General features: G+C 39.9%; 1 protein-coding gene across 1 annotated transcript in view; it reads left to right on the top strand.

Annotated features, from left to right (window-relative positions):
• The first annotated feature begins 7837 nt into the window (after positions 1 to 7837).
• Positions 7838 to 19691, top strand: part of lamc3 (laminin, gamma 3) — a 71449-nt gene continuing 59595 nt past the window's right edge. Inside the window, exons 1-2 of the mRNA XM_084413933.1 lie at positions 7838 to 8666; positions 16333 to 16637. Of these exons, the coding sequence (XP_084270059.1) occupies positions 8297 to 8666; positions 16333 to 16637 (675 nt within the window). The 5' untranslated portion in view covers positions 7838 to 8296. The remainder of the gene's footprint in view (positions 8667 to 16332; positions 16638 to 19691) is intronic.

Below are 19691 nucleotides of genomic sequence, written 5' to 3'. Positions count from 1 at the left end.
GCAAGAATACCGATTTGATCGTTGCGCAATATTTGACATAGCTAACAAACTAGACGGCGACCTTGACCATGTCACACATCGCATAAATCATCTGTCAGCAGAGTGGTTCACCGGGTTGCGGGGGCTCTTTCCCGTCATTTAAATGCAACGGTTTGCGTATCTATGGCAACAACAGATTTTTATAACGTGAATCCAAGATCGCTGTCGTGAAACACTTACATTTGTCCCTTACCTAAGAGAACCGTTTAAGAGATTATATGCAACACCCTTAAGTTATTCTCTTAGGTAAGGGGAAATCGCCCCTTAAGTATCATACTTAAGGGAAAAACTTAAGGTGCTTTATGCAACCGGGCACAGGCCTTTGGTTGCCATGGTTTTATGACTTAAAAGAATGCAGAGCTCCAAAGTCATTTGAATCAGGCCATAGGGGAAAAAAACATAGCTCTTTAAACAGACTTTCCTGCATTAATATATAGACAAACTTATCTATAAATGAACGTGCATACCAGGATATTGTGTGTATGATTATTATTGCTTGGTGAAATATTGGTGATCGATTGTTCCTGTCTGCCTTACTGCTGGTTTGCGTCTGTAAGCTCTGTATAGCTTTCTGTTTTTAATCTCTATTTACTATCATTCCTTGTTGTTTATATTGCTAAATATAACTTACTCGTCAACATATATTAGATATTGTCTAATATTGCCTATCACATTAATCTGACTTCGCTAGCTTTATCTAAATCATTATCGCTAACACAATATCGCTATCCTGTTAACCTGCCATCTGGGCTTGCCATCTTTTTTCTCTCGCGCCTTCTACGAGTCTATCAAACAACTGTGGTGAGTAGGATCAGTCAACTAACACGGTAAGTCATGTCTTCTCCTGTTATAGTATAGCATTCTCTGTCAGCACTGAGGGCTTCACATGTGATAAATGCAGGGAGATGGTCAGGCTGACGGAGAAGATTTCAGAACTAGAGACACACATCCAAACTTTAATCAAGGATAGTAAGTATGCAAGGGCTTTAGATACTGCTTTGGATGCGACTAGCTTAGTGAACTCTGTACATTGTTCAGTTCCGGCTTTAGAGCCCGTGCAGTAGGGCAATTGGGTGACCGTGAGACGCTATAGTCGTGGAACAAAACACCGCTCTTCCATTCCGATTACAACATCAAACAGGTTCTCCCCACTCAGTGAAGCACCCACTGTGAATCCTGTTGAATGTGCCCTAGTTATTGGCGATTTTATTACACGGAACGTGAAAATAGAGACACCAGCCACCATAGTCACATGTTTGCCGGGAGCCAGAGCACTTGACATCAAAGCAAATTTAAAACTGCTGGCTAATACTAATCGTAAATTCTCTAGGATTATTACTCACGTCTGCACTAAAAATGTCACTAAAATTAACGTTAAAGGGGTGTGTGAACTCGCAAGTACGATGTCAGACACTGTAATTTGCTCTGGCCCCCTTCCTGTTCGCCGGAGTGATTAAATATTTAGTAGACTGTCCTCACTCAATGGCTGGCTGACTAAGTGGTGTCCGCAAAATAATAGAGGGTTCATAGACAATTGGAAAAGTTTTTGGGAAGGACCTGACCTGTTGAAAAGAGAGGGTATTCATCCCTCCTGGGATGGTGCTGCTCTTCTCTCTGGTAATAGGGCACATAGTCTTATATTGGCTATTGCCACAAATATACCTGTGCGACTTATGACTGGTTTTGTGATCCAGGGTCACGATTTTTTAAGGCCAGACAAGTAATTTGGTGAGGTAAATTTGTAAAGAAAGACTACACGCCTGCGCACATATATATTCAAACGCGCATACCTATAGACTAGAAACGTAGTATGCATGTGCACGCCGTCAGTGTTTTCACGGATTCACATTTTTTAAGTTTGCGCAGAGATGATAATGCTTTTCAAAAATGTTCAACACTTGCACCTTGGAACCTATTTCAAGGATTGCGTTCTCGAGCCACCAGGCACTGTTGTTGTGCAGATGTCTGTTGTCGGAGCACATTAAGGGTTTTCTATTAGAACTGTGTCGTGTAAGCCTAAGTTAATAACTAATGATCTTTGCAACGGAAGTGAATCAATCAAAACTAACTTTAGCTGGACAATAACTTTTTTCTAGAGCTGCTGTAAAGCCAAAACAATCTCTATTACTTTAATTTCCTATTATCACTGTAAAGCTGCTTTGAAACAATCTATATTGTTAAAAGCGCTAAATAAATGAAGGTGTCTTGACTTGACTGTCTGGTATGGTGTCTCTTGTATTGTATTTTGTTCTATGCATGCCTCATGATAGAATTATTAGAATTATATATATATAATTCTGGGTATCTACGAATGTATTTGGATGACCTGCATGATCGTGTTTTACGATACAACATATTAGTATTGAAATGAAGAGGTTTGAAGTTTGGCTAATTTAGATGTGTGCGAAACGCAGCAGGCAGTCGGTTAGAACTGTGAGAGTTGACTCTTAGTTGAAGAGATACACCAAGCAGGGTCTAAGTTCTCACTTTGTATACTGAAGAGCTGTTTGAGTATACCTGTGTGATTGTGTAACAAATTATAGAAGAGAAATAAACATATTCATATTGTAACAGACACTGCCTGTTATATGTTTTATAGTATTAAATTGTTAGTGTTATGTTCACCCCGGCCACTAGGGTACACCTAGTAACACACCTGGTAGCTTCTGTTCTTTGTGATCCTGGCTTGAGAAACCTTGGTTTCTGCTCAACCATGAGTTTGTTACTTTATATTCCATCTTTTGTCTATGCTTTTGTGAAGAGTTTGTGAAGTGTATTGTTTGTGAAATATTATTTATTTGATTGTTTTGTGTGCTAGGTTTGTTTGGTTTCTAAAAGGTTAATGAGTTGTTATGTTTTGTAGAGGATTTTATGTTACACATAAAACTACACTGCCTGGTTGAGTGCTGAGCTTTGGAGCTTGCTTGGGTGCAGTATTGCAACTGCCCAAGGACTTAATTCAAAGGATTCCAGACCTATACCAACATGGACATCTACTACATTTCATCATTTCAGTTCGACTTCAACTGAATAGAAATCAAGCATCGATGGATGTATAGATGAGGATGAGAGGCCATCCTCAGAGGTTAAAAGCCTCACACAAGTTCCTTCTCTCTCTTCCTGTTTCTGCTGGTTGCTGTGCATGTGCGGGCCGGCAGGCCCAACACATAAAGCCATGTGCAACTTCCTCGACCATGACGGAGTTGAACTATAACTGTGTAAGTTCATCATATCTTCTTCATTCAACGCAGAAGAAATCGATTGCAACTTCAATGCCATAGATAGACTCAGACTCATAGACCATCAAATCAGGAACTTTATGAAACTGCTTCAACTGCAACAGCAATGCAAGTACCGTACAATTAACTGACTAAACAGAGGTTTAGTAATGAGCTGTGAACCCTTCTACAAGGCTTTGAAAATAATTAGCTGATGGTTCTTTTCATAGTTAAATTAATCTTTTCCATAGCTTCATTCCCTGTTTCCGTTTCCAGCTTCATTCTATCACTTACCATTTTACCCATGTATGTGTGATTGTGTGTATGCGTGTGTTTAGATTAGTTTATTAGTTTAGATTTGTTCGTGATTTAATTAAAGGTGCCCTAGAATTTGAAATTGAATTTATCTTGGCACAGTTAAATAACAAGAGTTCAGTACATGGACATGACATACAGTGAGTCTCAAACACCTTTGTTTTCTCCTTCTTATTTAAATCTCGTTTTTGAAAAACACCCCTGAAAAATAGGCGAATCTCCACATAACACCGACTGTGACGCAACAGTCGGGATCATTAATATGTACGCCTCAAATTTGCATATGCCAGCCCATGTTCAAGGCCAGGCGGAACTGCGCAGCCGAATCATCGTCCGAATCATTTTTCTTCGAGAGACATCATGGCTTGCAAACGAGCGAAGCATGGCAGTTGCTCAGTGTTTGGATGTACAAATGAACACAAAGGTATTTTTTTTAGTTCCTTCATCCGAGCCTCTGAAGAACCAGTGGGTTATGTGAATGTCTGATGTGTAATTGTTCAAGTTCAGACAGATAATCTTTCTCTCAAAGTCGTTCAATACTGTTTATGCATCAGTAAATCAAGCCAGTGACTAAACGATCAACTTCAGGTCGTTTCTCTTAGTAGGATGAAAATAATCGTACTTAAACTGTGATTAATATACAGATAGCGATCAAAGAACAATCCCTTTCCAGTCGCCCAAGCTGTCAATCACACAGCGCGAGTTTATCTGGACACTTGCCAAAACTCGTTATGAAATCAATGACGCTGTAACACTGCACAATGAAGCTCTTACTGTACGTACATCATGTTTGCATTAGTGAAATCATTAGTGAGAGTGCAGAAACTGCGTTGCAATGATAATATCTTCATTCACGTGATCAACAGGCTTACACTGAAGTCTCACAGCAGCCAATCACAGCAGTGGGCGTTTACACTGAAGTCTCACAGCAGACACGCCCCTTCAAACAGAGCATTCAAATTAGAGGCTAAAATCAGGCTAGGAAAAATGCCTTTTATTTCTAAATTATAACAAATTTTAATCTAAAAAACATACTAACATTATAAGGGCACCCCAGGAAACATTCTAAAATAATAAAACAACCCATGCAAGGGCACCTTTAATAGAACTTGTGCACATTACATATTTGGTTCTTTGCTTGCAGCAAAGTCAATTTAACGATTTCTGGTCTAGTTACAGTAAGAAAGAATTGTTTTTCTGTGGCCATGAAAAATTAGCCTGGTCCTACCCTACCCTACCCTACATTTCATTTGTACAGAGAGTCTGGCCACTCTCCATTGACAAGCGTTAACTTCCTTGAAGTTTTAAAACTGAATTTAAAACTATTGGATCTGCCCAGAGCCACTCTGGATCTGCCATAACCAATCACTAACGTTTGGTCGTGACGTAACCCTAAAACTCAAACTAGCGCACAACCTCAACGTCATCGTTCTCAGCCACTCCCTCTGTTCACTGATTGGACCGCCAAAAAATTGTCCGGAAAAACCCAAGAATATACCGCAAACCCAGACGGAGTTCTGAAGAAAAATGAAAATTGAGCGGAAGTAGTAGGAGGGCAGAGCCAGGCTAATGAAAAATACCCTTTTCTAAGAATGAATGAATAATCAAAAGTGTTCGCTGGACAAACTGATTAATTTATTAATTTATTGTACAAGTTATAACAAGTTATGATTAATTATTAAAGGGCACCGATTATGCCCCTTTTCACAAGATGTAAAATAAGTCTCTGATGTCCCCAGAGTGTGTATGTTAAGTTTTAGCTCAAAATACCCAAAAGATAATTTTTTACAGCATGTTTCAATTGTCATTTTTTAGGGCTCAGAAAAACGCACCGTTTTAGTGTGTATCCCTTTAAATGCAAATTAACTGCTGCTGCCGGCCCAGGGGGCGGAGCCTCACGAGCTTGCACTAAGAGCCAGGACAATCTCATCTGATAATATCAAAACAGAAACTCTCAGTAGTGGTGTTCATTTCGACTCCGAGTCGGACAATAATGCCCACATAGCCAGAGAATATGCTGTATGGAGATAGAACAGGAATAATTTAGTTTAATTATAGTTGTTTGTCATCTGCTTTTATCCACTATTAATACAAGCCTGCTGTAGCAGACCCCGTCCGAATGATGACCAAAATATACTGATGAGTTCAATTAAAGGGATAGTTCACTTTGAAATTAATTTTTGATATGTTTTAGCTTACCTCAAGGGCATCCAAGATGTAGGTGTCTTTGTTTCCGCAGTAGTTTCAATTTTGATATTTTTAGGTCAAACCGTTCTTGTCTGTCAGTCATATAATGCAGGTCGATGGTCACTGGCTCAAAACACAAGCACAGAGTCCAAATTAAAACAATTCCCCACGTCCAAATGAAACAATTCCCCATCATAAGTACACATTGATGGCCTAAGACACGAAACGAGCGGTTTGTGTGAGAAAACGAACAGTATTTATATCGTTGTTATCTCTTGAAAACAGCACACGTCCAAATGATCTGACGGCGCGGGCGGGTATAGATATATACATAGATGTCGCCTTGGCTACGGTTTCGTTCCAATGAACTGCAGTAGCGAAGGCGACATCTAGTGTATACATCTAGACCCGCCAGCGGGCGGGTATAGATATATACACTAGATGTCGCTTGGCTACGGTTTCGTTCCAATGAACTGCAGTAGCCAAGGCGACATCTATGTATATCTATACCCGCCCGCGCCGTCAGATCATTTGGACGTGTGCTGTTTTCAAGAGATAACAACGATATAAATACTGTTCGTTTTCTCACACAAACCGCTCGTTTCGTGTCTTAGGCCATCAATGTGTACTTATGATGGGGAATTGTTTCATTTGGACGATGGGGAATTGTTTTAATTTGGACTCTGTGCTTGTGTTTTGAGCCAGTGACCATAGACCTGCATTATATGACTGACAGACAAGAACGGTTTGACCTAAAAATATCAAAATTGAAACTACTGCGGAAACAAAGACACCTACATCTTGGATGCCCTTGAGGTAAGCTAAAACATATCAAAAATTAATTTCAAAGTGAACTATCCCTTTAAGTTTATTGTACCTCACACAAAAGATGAAGCCTAGTTTTACTCCAGAAAATCACTGTAAGAGCCGAATAAACACAGTATATAAGTGCGCATTAAAGTCTTATCCATAAACTCTCTCTCTCTCCCTTTCATTATCATGGAACATACACAGCGAAGTACACAAAACACTCGTTAGAACTAACAGTAAACAAATATATACACACATTTTCAGTGAGTGCTTAATCAACTGGTAAACTGTATATCCACGACTGGAAGAGCTGTCATAAAGTGCGCGCTCTCACTTTCATTTTTGCTGTGATCAGTAACGTTAGGCCTGTCGCTCCGGAGATTGTAAGCTGAATCACGAACAGTACAGATCCATCCTCGAGTAACAACAAGAGTAAATGAAGACTGCTAAGTTCATTCTTACATCCAACAACAAAACACCTCAATCACTTAGGAGACATTCTTGTCTACAGTCGCTCCAGCGTGGAAACAATGGCGGACTGTGTCCAGCTCACTCAGGGTGGGTCTATGCTCAAACTGCAGTGTCAATCAACAGTCGTGGGAGGGACCTGTGCAAAGTGAGGTCACATTGCCCCGAATGTTACAGGCTATATTCATATACACAGGACCAAACAAGCTTAACAAGATAACGAGAAACAATACACACCTGGGTAGACTAATCGAGCAGAAAAACTACAAAGAAACATGGCACACAAGACAGGAAATATAACAAAATTCCCAAAACACGCACAGGGATTAGATGAGTATAACTAATTTTGTTAATTTGTTAAATGATAATTTCAATAACTGAATAATGGCAGACATAAATTATATATTCTATGAATTATTATTTTATATATTATATACATGCCTGAATTGTAAATGAATCTTCCCAAAAAATATATATATATTTTTTTTTATATAATAAATAAATAAATATATTCTATATACTATAAGTTTGTATGTACTCAAATCAAGTTGTTGTTTTTTTCTGTGTGTTGTAGTTATGGGCATCAACCAGCAGGGGCTATTGGGGTCATGCAAACCAGCTAAACTTTGATCCCTCAGTTATTTAATGAAATACATATGCTAACAGCAGTTCCTATCTCTTCTTACAAAAGAGGGCGCCTCTCTTCCAAACTTTCTCTCTCCTCTTTATACTTTTTTTATCCGTTCTCTCATGTAGCCCCTCCCTCTATTTATCTAATTATTGGTCAACCCCAGTCAACTCCCCTCCAACCTTTCTCTTCCTTCTACTCTGTCTGTCTGCGAATCTCTACGAGAGAGAAAGAGAGTCTGTGTCCTCGGCTTCTTAGAGTGGAAACACATGCTGATAGAAAGAAAAATGCACTGAGGAAAAAGACTGAGGATGGAGGAATATTCCAGTTTCTTTACACCTTTCCTGCTTATCTGAGTGTATGTGTTCATGCAACTTGTATATTATATGAAACTTTATTGCTGCATGCAAACTCAGAGAATTGTTTCTGCATCACACAAAATGTGTGTATCTGCATGCGTGTTTGCTATATCACATACTTCATTATGCTTGCCTTTGAACACTGAACTGTTGAACTTCCCTTGAAGTTTTTCCCTGTAGCATGTGGCTCTGATTTGGATTATTTGCTAGACTTGTTTTCGAGCTCTCTGCTCTTTTGAAGTCGTTTCTGTTATAGGCCGTTGTGCAGAAGGATGGATTCCTCTGCACTTCACTCTCTTTTACTTCTGCTTTTCACCACCTTCTCCCATGTTCTTGCTGGAATGGACTCTTGTTATGATGAGGAGGGCGTCCCGAGCCGCTGTTTGCCTAACTTCGAAAATGCGGCCTTCAATCGTTCCGTTATCGTTTCAAATGTGTGTGGTATCCCACCAGAGGACTATTGCATGCAGACAGGGTCCACACGCTCATGTCACCACTGTGATGCCTCAGACTTGGAATTGAATCGCAACGCCACTTACCTGACTGACTTCCACACGGATGAAGAGCCCACCTGGTGGCAGAGCCAATCCATGTTCTATGGAGTTCAGTATCCTAATTCAGTCAACATCACACTGCATCTAGGTAAGTCACCATTATTGTGCATTAATATCGATGAAAGTGGGAAACAATGTGCAAAAACACAAAATGTGTACTGAAATTTATAGAAACAGTGTTAACTAAAACTGATCAAAATTGTTTTCGGTAATTGAAATAAATCTCAAAATAGGAATATTAGATGGAAAATGTAAATTTAAAAAATGTCCTTGTTTTTTAATATATTAAACACTCAACCCAGCATTCTGTGCTCTGTAAACTGTATGCTAACTAAACCGCAACCAAGAGCAGTCTCAATCTGCTAATCACAATGTGTTTCCCAAGTGTGAATTTGATGTAAACACCTGAGAAATCTAATGTCATTTTGGTGGCCTATCAGATTGGATGACTCTGATATCTCAGCTGGTTTAGTTCTATTACATTATTGCCCTGCAGACTTTACGCTACAGTGTTTTCAATCATAAGCATTCCCATATGTCTGTAAGAATGTAACTATTTTGAAACTATTTTGTTATTTGTATTCTGTGAAATGTTGCTCTTTTCTTTCTTCTTTAACCCTCAGAGACCCAATGTAGCAGAATTGAAGCACTTGAACAAAGCATTTGTAAAAATAACAAATGTTCACTAAATGACTACCCATACTATCAAAGACTTTGATTATTAGCATATTAACTGGCACAGCTTGCTAAAAGAACTCAAAATGATGGTAGCCAATAATTGTTACACAGCAAAATCCCCAGTGTTAAATTAACACTCCTCAGTGTACATAGGTATCCACACTACAGGGTGTCAAAATTAACACTGAAGCAGTGTTGAAGTTAATGAGATAATTAAGTGATTAAGTGATGATTGGCCATTAGTGGTGACACCTGATGATATCAAGCAGACTCACTAAAGGAAAGAGAAACAACAAGAACAGAAAAAAGAGAAACACAAGAACTACAACTGACTTCGAGTCATTACACATTGTTGCACTTAATATTATCATTAAGCATGCACTTAATTATCTCAAAAATTGCTATTTTTGCACAAACTTTTGAACAGTTTGTCAAAAATCAAGCGCTATAGATTCCTTGTGTCATTCTGATTTTGCCAGGATCAGATGAACCATCGGTCCGCCATTTTAAAACTCGTCATGAACTCGTCACAACAGCTAAAAGCTGTCTACACTGGACACGACAAAGTGCCCGTTGCAAAGCATTTTTTCCTTTATGTCAGTACGCCATAAATAGAACGAGGCATCAGTTTACTGTCTGAGATTTGTCGGTCGCACCGCATCCAGTGTAGACAACATCACTGATTATAAAGGGTTCTTCTGTCTTTGCACCTTTTTCTTGTCATTCCAAAGAGCTGTCAATACCAAAACAGTTGATTCATAATTTCATAACACAGACATCTGTCTTTCTGATTCTTTATTTAATCAAATTTGCTGCTGGCTGACTTGCACTTTGTGGTTATTAACAGCTTTCATTTTCTGCTCATCAAAAGTGTAAATATGATTTGAAGATATTCTTGGAAGCACAATTTGTGAAAGAGAGAAAAAATGGGAAATGGTTTCAATAGGCTAAACAGGCACAAAATAGAAAGTGTATGTTCTTGTGTTTGCTCTGATTCAAAGATCCCTTGCAGTTGGATGTCTGTGAAAGGCCTTCTCACATTTCCAAACCAAACAGAATGCATCCTAGGGAGGCCTACACACACACACACACACACACACACACACACAGCAGAGCGAGCGATGGGGGTGGGTACAGAAAACACTACAAAGAATAAGACAAACACAGAAAGCAGCAGAGGTCCAGTGGCAGGTCAGGTCTTTCCTATACACACACGTAAACATACACAAACACACACATGCAGACTTCTAAGGAATGTTTCCACATCTGGTTTCCATTGTGGTTTTCATTCAAAGATGTTCAAAGAACCAATATGTGATTTAGATGTTTGCTGTAAAATACTGAACCCAACATTAAAGATCATTGTATGCAAATCATACTGTTTTAACAAACCTTGTTTAGACCAAGTGCAAACAGAAATATCACATATGTAGACACATATTTAACAGTTCATAACTAAACGGTTGGTCTGTAAACTCTGTGCTTTAAGTTCAAGTCATCAGTTTTGTTGTACATCCATTTTATAGTGTTTACAAACTTGTTTTATTCCCAAATTTAAAAAAAGAAAAAGAAAAAAAGTTCCAGTTTACCATACACAGACATGATTACATGCAGCTCTTTATAGTTTATAAATATTGAGTCTGGTCAGGTTCAGTTGAGTTCAGACACAAACTCACCCACACAGATAAGTTTAGTCTACTCATTCTTTCCAGGATAACAGCTGTCATGTGTCTTTCTGTAAAGGTACAGTATGAACATACTGTATGAACACATTAAACCTGTGGGAGACAAACACATGATATATAGCTTACTGTATATTCAAATTCAGGTCCCGCAGAGTGATTAATTGTTTTGACCGGTCCAGTCATCAAGATCAGAGCTGGAGACCAAATCCAGCCAAGATTTTCTTCTTACATGCTGAGGTGAAATTAAAGGCCCACTGAAGTGCCTTGAAACTTGCAGTGTTATCCAGTGTGTTGACGTAATATCCACTGAAACAGTGTAATAGATTCCCCTTTTAGATTTAATATGAAACTGTTACTAAAGCAAAATAGTGAACATAATCATGCTGAGAATGTGTAGTTTGAAAAGTGTGTAATTTATATTGCTGCATGGCACCGGTGTTATCTCTTACTCGTCAGGGCTGTTTCTGTCTAACCGTTTCTCCTCCTAATCTCCTCAATATTACTTTAAAATATAGCATTCTGTACCGACTTCAAATGGATCCAATACATTTTGTGGTCTGCTCCGACTTGTGCATATGATCCGCTCTGTGCTATCGTCTCTAGACCGGAGCAGTCTGAGCGCGCTGCGGCGGTTCTCGTGACGTTAAATTGGAACCAGACTTCACTCTCCCCAATGGAAAGAATACACTCTCTGAATCGTTCCCTACCCCCTATATAGTGCATTATGGGCCATTAAAGTAATCCATGTGACTCCAGTGGTTTAACCACAAATCGCCCTATATAAAGTGTTATAATTATATAAATTATTGGAATATTGCTTGATGTTGTAACGTTGCGTTATAGGCAGAGTGAGCTAATACCATGTCTACACCGGACGTGACCATTGTCGCTCGCGTCGCAACAGCTAAAAGCTGTCTACACTGGACGCAACAAAGCGCCCGTTGCAAAGCATTTTTTCCTTTGTGTCAGTACGTCATAAATAGAACGAGGCATCAGTTTACTGTCTGAGATTTGTCGCTCGCGTCGCACCGCATCCAGTGTAGACAACATCACTGATTATAATGGGTTCTTCTGTCTTTGCACTTTTTACTTGTCATTCCAAAGGGCTGTCAATACCAAAACAGTTGATTCATAATTTCATAACACAAGCAGACATCTGTCTTTCGGATTCTTTTCTTAATCAAACTCGCTGCTAGCTGACTTGTACCTTGTTAACTGTGTTCAATTTCTCCACATCAAAAGTGAATCCATGTGTTAAAGTAATCCATGTGACTCCAGTGGTTTAACCTCAAATTTAGTGGTGTTAAATGAAGTGACGCGAGTACTTTGTTTGAGCAAAAAAACATAATTTACCACTTTATTTACAAAATATTTATCTGCAATGTGAGAGCACCACAACACATGTGTGTTGTGTTGATGCCAGAGCAGACCAGACTCCAGAGATGGTCTTATTATTTGGGAGATACAAGGGTCCGTGGCTCTACCATTGGAACGAGCGTAACGGCTTACTTGGATCACGTGTCACGTGTGCCTTGATAACCAATCACATTATGCCTTGACATCATTCAATTTTGTGCAGAGTTGTGCGACGGTCGATCACTGTTTGCGGATACCATAGGCTGTGTCTGAAGTCGCCCCCTATACCCTTAAATAGGGCATTATTTTAGGGGACAGCCATTTGGTATCCGAAACCATAGTGGACAGTAACAAGTGCACTCATTCAATTCCACAATGCACCCCAATAACGAGTGTACAACCAATGTACGCTCAACGACTAGAGAATACCCATAATGCACTGAGAGAGTCGCGCACTGAATGAATTCCCGCATCTGACCAGAAGATGGCGCCCACAGCTGAATAAGCTGGTACAATGTGGCTACAGCATATTATCATACAGGTATAAATTCCTTTTTACTTGATTACTAAATTGTTTAATTAAGGCTTATACATAGTTTCCATGACAGAGTTTAATATAAATCTTTTCATCTTATTACTGGAGCTGCCAGTTTGCAAAGTTTCAAATAATTATATAACAGCAAGCACAAACTACAGTATGCAAAAGCGGCAGCCCTTCCAGCGCACTCACTTGTTTTCATTCACTCCACTATATTAGTGGACTAATGTAGGGAATAGTGAATGAGGATATAGGGGGTGATTTTGGACACAGCCGAAGAACGTAAGTTATGAATATAACTATGGATCTGTGTATGCAATACACAGTGTATACACTGCGTATGCTGTGTAGACCTTATGTAAACAAAGTCATGCCCATGACCCCGGAAAGCAGAACGTCACACGCTATAAAAGGCGAGTTAAACTTCCGGCTCATTCTCTTATCTTGAACGCCCTAGTGTTCCGAGCGACAATGATAGTGACGGTCATCCTTCGGTCTCACAGATCCATAGTTATATTCATAACTTACGATCTGTTTCGACCTCACTCTGACGTCACTACGGTCTAATAGGATGACTCATGTCAACAGGGTCGCGAGGAACTACAGAATCCGAACTATTCAAACCTCGCTGGGCAACAGACATCAATACTGCAGTGCTGACAGGCGTTGTGCCAGTTACGTCAATGTCAAATTTCGCAATTGTACATGGTGTAGACCATGATGCTGCAGCACAAATCTCCCCCACCGGAACTCCTTTTAGTGCAGCCCATGAAGTACCTACACTTCTGGTTGAGTGGGCCCGTATTCTTATTGGAACTGGTAACCCTCTTTCCGTATAAGCCTGGGAAATAACCTCAACCAACCAATGTGACAAACGTTGCTTAGAAAGTGGCAACCCCAGTCTGGCCTTTCCATAGCAAATAAAAAGCTGAGAATGATACTTCCTCTAGGTCTGAGTAAAATGTGTGTGTAATGCCCTTACTGGACATAGGGTGAGCAAATTCTGCTGATCTGCCTGTGAAGAAGGGGGTTGAAATTGAACTACACCCAGAACTTGATTTCTGATCTGAGGCTTAAGTACTTTCGGTAAAAATGCAGGGTTGGGCCAGAGCGTCACCCCTGTGCCATACAGCCTCCAACGTAAACAATCCTCACTAATGGATAGCGCACACAATTCTCCTACCCTTTTAGCAGAGCATATAGGAAAAGCAAGAGAAAAGCTGTCTTGAGAGACAAAGCTTTTAAATCTGCATCAGTCATAGGCTCGTACGGAGGCTTAGTGAGAGAATCTAGTACAAAAGGCAAATCCCAAGTGTGATTTGGACATAAGCGACAAGCTCCCTTCAGGAACTGACATACCAAGGGATGTCGGCCTAATGGCTGGCCATCCACTCCCCCATGAGATGCTGAAATAGATGAAGCATAAACCCTGATTGTACTGGCTGCTTTGCCCTGATCCAGTTGAGCCTGCAGGAAACTAAGGGATGGGACGATTACCGGTTTCACTATAAACCACGATAAAATGTACTGACGGTTAGTAATATCGTTTAAAATTTAATTGTCATTAAAACCGTGTTTGATTATCGCGATTTTAGATCCTGTTCAGCCAGCAACAGTCTGACGCAGGCGCAGCGCGCAATGTTATTTTTTTATTCGAGAAGGAATTGCGGAAGGCAGTGACCGTGCTCTGCAGATTTTTCAGCCTTTTAAAAGAACCAATTCTGTGGTGTGGTCATATTTTGGCTTTATGACAAATATTGCCCCTTACTGAAAAAGGTGTGACTGCAGAGTGGGGGAACACAGAAGGATGTTAAAAGCCTTAGGGGGTACGATACTATAAAACGTTTGAGAACTTAACATAGTAGCTAATGTTTACAAAAATATTTTATTTTTCATTTTGGTTGTAGGCCTATTGTGTTTTCATTTGATGCATTAGAACAAAGTGTGAAGAAATTTTTTTTTTATATGGAAATGGTGTTGCATTGAACACCCTGTTCTGATGACGCAAGAGTTGCAACTATGGCAGCTGAGAAGGCCATTCTTTGTGTTCTTTTTGAAGAATTTTTGGAGCCTGATGAAATCGGTACTTGTTTAATACTGCAAAATACGCTCGCGATGTTACAGTCACTGCCCTTGCCGTCCAGAATAAAAGAGAACATCCCAGTCGAGTGAAGGGATTTGTGGAAACTGACAAAACAAACTAATTAATAAATAAACAAGGAGCTGTTTCTCTGACTGGATGTTCTTCCTCCATTGTTGGCCTATACTGGCGCTAAAAGAGGAGTATGGGAAATTCAGTTCTCATTAATATTCATAAACTCATTACCATAGCTATTCTTACCTGTAAAAATAATATTTCTAGATATTTGTAATACTATTTTCACTAGTTAAAATGCTAATTCTTGATATCAACAATTGAATTTCAACTAGTAAAAATTATACTTCTTGATATCTGTAATTGTATTTTCACTTAACGCGACACACAACGATAACGTCAAAACTGGCGACGGAAATATTAATGCAGTGTTCAAATGGTATGTCCAAAGATTTTCCTGGCGGGGCAAAAAAAAAAGAGAGAAAATAACTGGTAATATTGTGCCTGAAACATAAGCTACTCAATATTAAATTCATGTTTATTGAATTGTTGTGAACAATATCACACTGCAATCAAGCTGTTCATCTGTTTCAGTACGGTCATGTGATTATTGCTTATTTTGACCTCATACAGGCATTTGCCAGCTGTGGGAATTATTAGTGGATGCCGACTCAGTGATCTTTTGGCAGCAACACTGGTAATAATTCAATTAGTTTTACAGAGATGGTAGCAATTTAGCAAACCTCAAAACACGGCAGAACAACAATAATCTGACTAAATTTAAAAAGGTTTAAATTAAATAGCTGTGTGTTATCAGTCAGTTATCTCTTCCAGTGCACTGGCTGCAGGAGCAGTCCCTCTGGAGCAACCCAGGGTTAAAGAACTCTCCAGTTCATTTGGACAATAAGATTTGAGTAGCAGTTAAACTGACAAAGTACCACCAAGTATGCCATTTTCTCAAGGCACAAACTCCACGTATTCTCTACAGACACAAAGCTGCCTTCCACTCTATAAATTGGATAGAGTGTCCTCGTCCTTTTTTCCTTTTTCATCCTTGATAACACCTAACACAACCCTAACACCTGAACATTCTTGATTTGGCTTGAGAAGGACGTACAAGTGGTAAACTGCAAATATCACCTAAAGACCTATTTCTACCTTATTATTTTCAAATTAATTTTGTTGCATTAAATAACATTTGAATATGGATAAATTTAGTCCAGTTAATTTAGATGTTATAATTTTTTTTTCAATGCAGATACAAATCTTACATTAACTCGGTTTACAGGTCCCTTTAATTCTGTCCTGGGCTTTAATTATCAGGCTACATTAAGGAAGGAAATTAATTTTGTGGGATCTGTCCAGATTAACATGACATTAATATTGTTGTTGTTTTTCCAAGGCAAGGCCTTTGAAATCACATATGTACGTTTAAAGTTCTACACCAGCCGACCAGAGAGCTTCGCCATCTACAAGCGTACGGAGGAGAATGGACCATGGCAGCCATATCAATATTACAGTGCTTCTTGTCGCAAGACGTACAGGAGGGACAGTAAGGGCTTCATACGTCCAGGCGAGAAGGAAAGGACGGCCCTCTGCACGGATGAGTTTAGTGACATCTCTCCACTTACGGGCGGAAATGTGGCCTTCTCAACATTGGAAGGACGACCCAGTGCCTACAACTTCGACCAGAGTGCTGTGTTACAGGTACGTCATGTTATTTTACAATATGAGATTTTGTCTGTCATGTAATGCAGTAGTATGATTTTATATTCAGCCCATCTAGATACATATTTTAGAATGCCAAATATAAACATGAATCATTTCTAATGTAATCCCAAGGGATTTACAGTGTATATGCGTAAATATTTACCTTCATGGCTTGTTGACAATAACTTGCTGTTTTAGTCAGCAGCTCATCTCCTCGGCCTGTAGATATGTAGATGGTTGTGCTTTGTTGTTCCAGAGGAAAGCTTTGAGGGAAATATACCTCACTGTCAAGCTTCTCTAACTCTCAGACTTTCAGAGCAGAATCTCGCGGCTAAACATGAGTGTGCTCAGCATGCTGTGCTACTAAATACAGCCTGCAACTTTTTCCAAAGATTTCTAGGGAGCTTCTTCCACACAGAGATGCAGTCACAGCCATCAGATGAAGTTCAGAAAATCAAAGGTGACAGGCAGCTGCCAGAGCTCACCTAACTGTTTAATACAGTAGGTGAATACACTTATATGGGTGTTTCTGACTGCAACTATGGACATTTTGGTCCTGTAGACCTTCAGAAAATACACTTGATTTACACTCTCACTAGTTTATTTGCCTACTAACAACTTCCAATTGTGTACAGTATATACATACATGACAGAAAAATTATTTTATTTGTATCAGTCATGAACATTTCCACTGCAGTGTCCCTTCCAAAACAGATGTATTGTGGTTAATGACAATAGTCAAATTTTTGGAATAGAATAGCCGACTCATTTATCTTGCTAAGCGTAATTTCATGGCTATCATTATATGTCTCTGACTCCTACAGTGCTGGTCAGAATTATTTGCCCCCTTGGTAAATATGATCAAAGATGGCATGCAAAAATCTAACCTTTTATTGAAGTAAAATATTACAAGTAATACATAAAGTATGTATTAATGCTCATGGGTAGCCTAAATGGGTTCCATTCAGACCTTAACATTAAGTATTTTACTGTTATGTGTCAACAAGATTCAACAAGACATTTTCACGTGGCTATACCCAATGTTTAGATCTGTTGTGGTATTTATGCAAATTAACACATACGTTATTAGATTATGCACCGTTTGTCCATGTTAACAAACAATAAAAAAAAAAAAAACTTCTAATAAATGTTTTGTTTGTCTTGATTTTCATGGTGATATCTAATGGCTAAAAATTTTACCCTATTCACGTAAGAAAAATAATGAATAGGCGTATGAATAGGCTATATTTGGGTCTTTTTCGAAACTTTCCCCTAATGGGATTCTTCTGGGCTTTTTTTTCCTTACTCAGGACTTACTGAGGATACAAAATCAGTTGAGTTTGCTTCTGTTGCAATTTGTTCAAGGTTGACCCCCATTTTGGCTTAAAATGACTGGACTATAATGCCTGATGAGTTTAGAGAACACCTGACAAGAGATCAGAGACCATTCCTCCATACAGAATCTCTCCAGATCCTTCAGATTCCCAGATCCATGTTGGCACTTCTTCTCTTCAGTTCAGCACACTCATTTTCTATAGGGTTCAGGTCTGGGGACTGGGATGGCCATTGCAGATGCTTGGTTTTGTGCTCAGTGACCCATTTTTGTTTTGATGTTTGTTTGTTTGTTTGTTTTTGGGTCACTGTCCTGTTAGAAGATCCAAACATGGCCCATTATAAGATTTCTAGCAGAGGTTATCAGGTTTGGATTTTTTATCTCTTGGTATTTGATGGAATCCATGATGCCATGTATCTGAACAAGATGCCCAGGACCTATGGCAGAAAATTAGGCCCACAGCATTAAAGATACAGCAGAATATTTCATTTTACATATGGGGTTCTTTTTTATCCCTGTATTTTTTTATCCCTAAATTACTGAAATGATTGACAGCACTTGTTTCATCAGTGGCTTGAGTCTGTTTATTTTTCCCCTATAAAGGTATTGTTTTTTTATTTAACTTTACCAGAGGCTGATATTGCCAAACGTTTTCTATTGATCCTAAACCTATAGGCCAAGCAGGCATATTAAATAACGTCTCAGGTTACGACTGTAACCTATGTTCCCTGAGAACAGGGAACGAGACACTACGTCAGAATGACGCTATGGGGAACGCCTCAGGCGTGACAGGTGTCTGAAATAAATATCAACTCACGTCAATCATGTTGACCGGCGACAGCCTGTGCATCATCAGCTTGAATGATGAGCGCGCGACCTGGATGTATAAAGGGGAGCCTTGCACACATGACAACATCCTATCGTCTGAAGGGACTGTTGCAGGCAGGCCCCGAGGCATGGCAGGAAGACGTAGTGTCTCGTTCCCTGTTCTCAGGGAACATAGGTTACAGTCGTAACCTGAGACGTTCCCTTTCGAAAGGGAACTCTACACTACGTCAGAATGACGCTATGGGGAACGATATACCAACGCCACCATGCTGAGGGGAGTGCGTGCCCAAAGGCAGTGACAACTGTCCGAACCAGTAAATCAGAAACACTGGAACCACTCACCCTTAGGTCACATCGGGCTGTCAGTGACAGCACTCCCTACCGGTCATAGCCCAAGCTAATGAACCAAGAAACCGCCAGAACATAGTTAATGGGGGGGGGTATATCTGGGCCAGCTCAAAGGCTTAGGACCACAACTTCCAATAGAAGGGGTCCCTTCTAGGGAGTGTGGCTAGGGGACCCAAGGGACTCCCAGCCAGTCACTATTCAGGGGAGCATGCCTCCTGAAATGCCACCAGGCTGGCCTGGTGATCTATACTAAGACACACAGTCTGGCCATTGCCTGTCTGTCCGAGACAGAGCCTCTGGAAGTTGCCTTGGATAAGGCATCCAGAAACTGAAGGCCTGTAAAGCTGGCAGAAACCATTCAGTTCCGGATCACAGAGACGGGATCTCCCGGAGAGTGTGACTCAACCTCAAGAAACGACGGAAATCGTTCACTCAATCCCCGGGTCTACCCAGTGCTCGCTCCGAACACTGGGGAAGTAAGAGAGGGTTCAAAACCAGGAAGGTCTACTGAGACCTAAAACCTGATGACCCCCTCATGTGGG

Source organism: Rutilus rutilus (assembly GCF_951802725.1).
Source record: "Rutilus rutilus genome assembly, chromosome: 7".
NCBI lineage: Eukaryota > Metazoa > Chordata > Actinopteri > Cypriniformes > Leuciscidae > Rutilus > Rutilus rutilus.
Note: the sequence above shows the minus strand (reverse complement) of the source record. Positions and strands in the feature narration are given on the sequence as shown.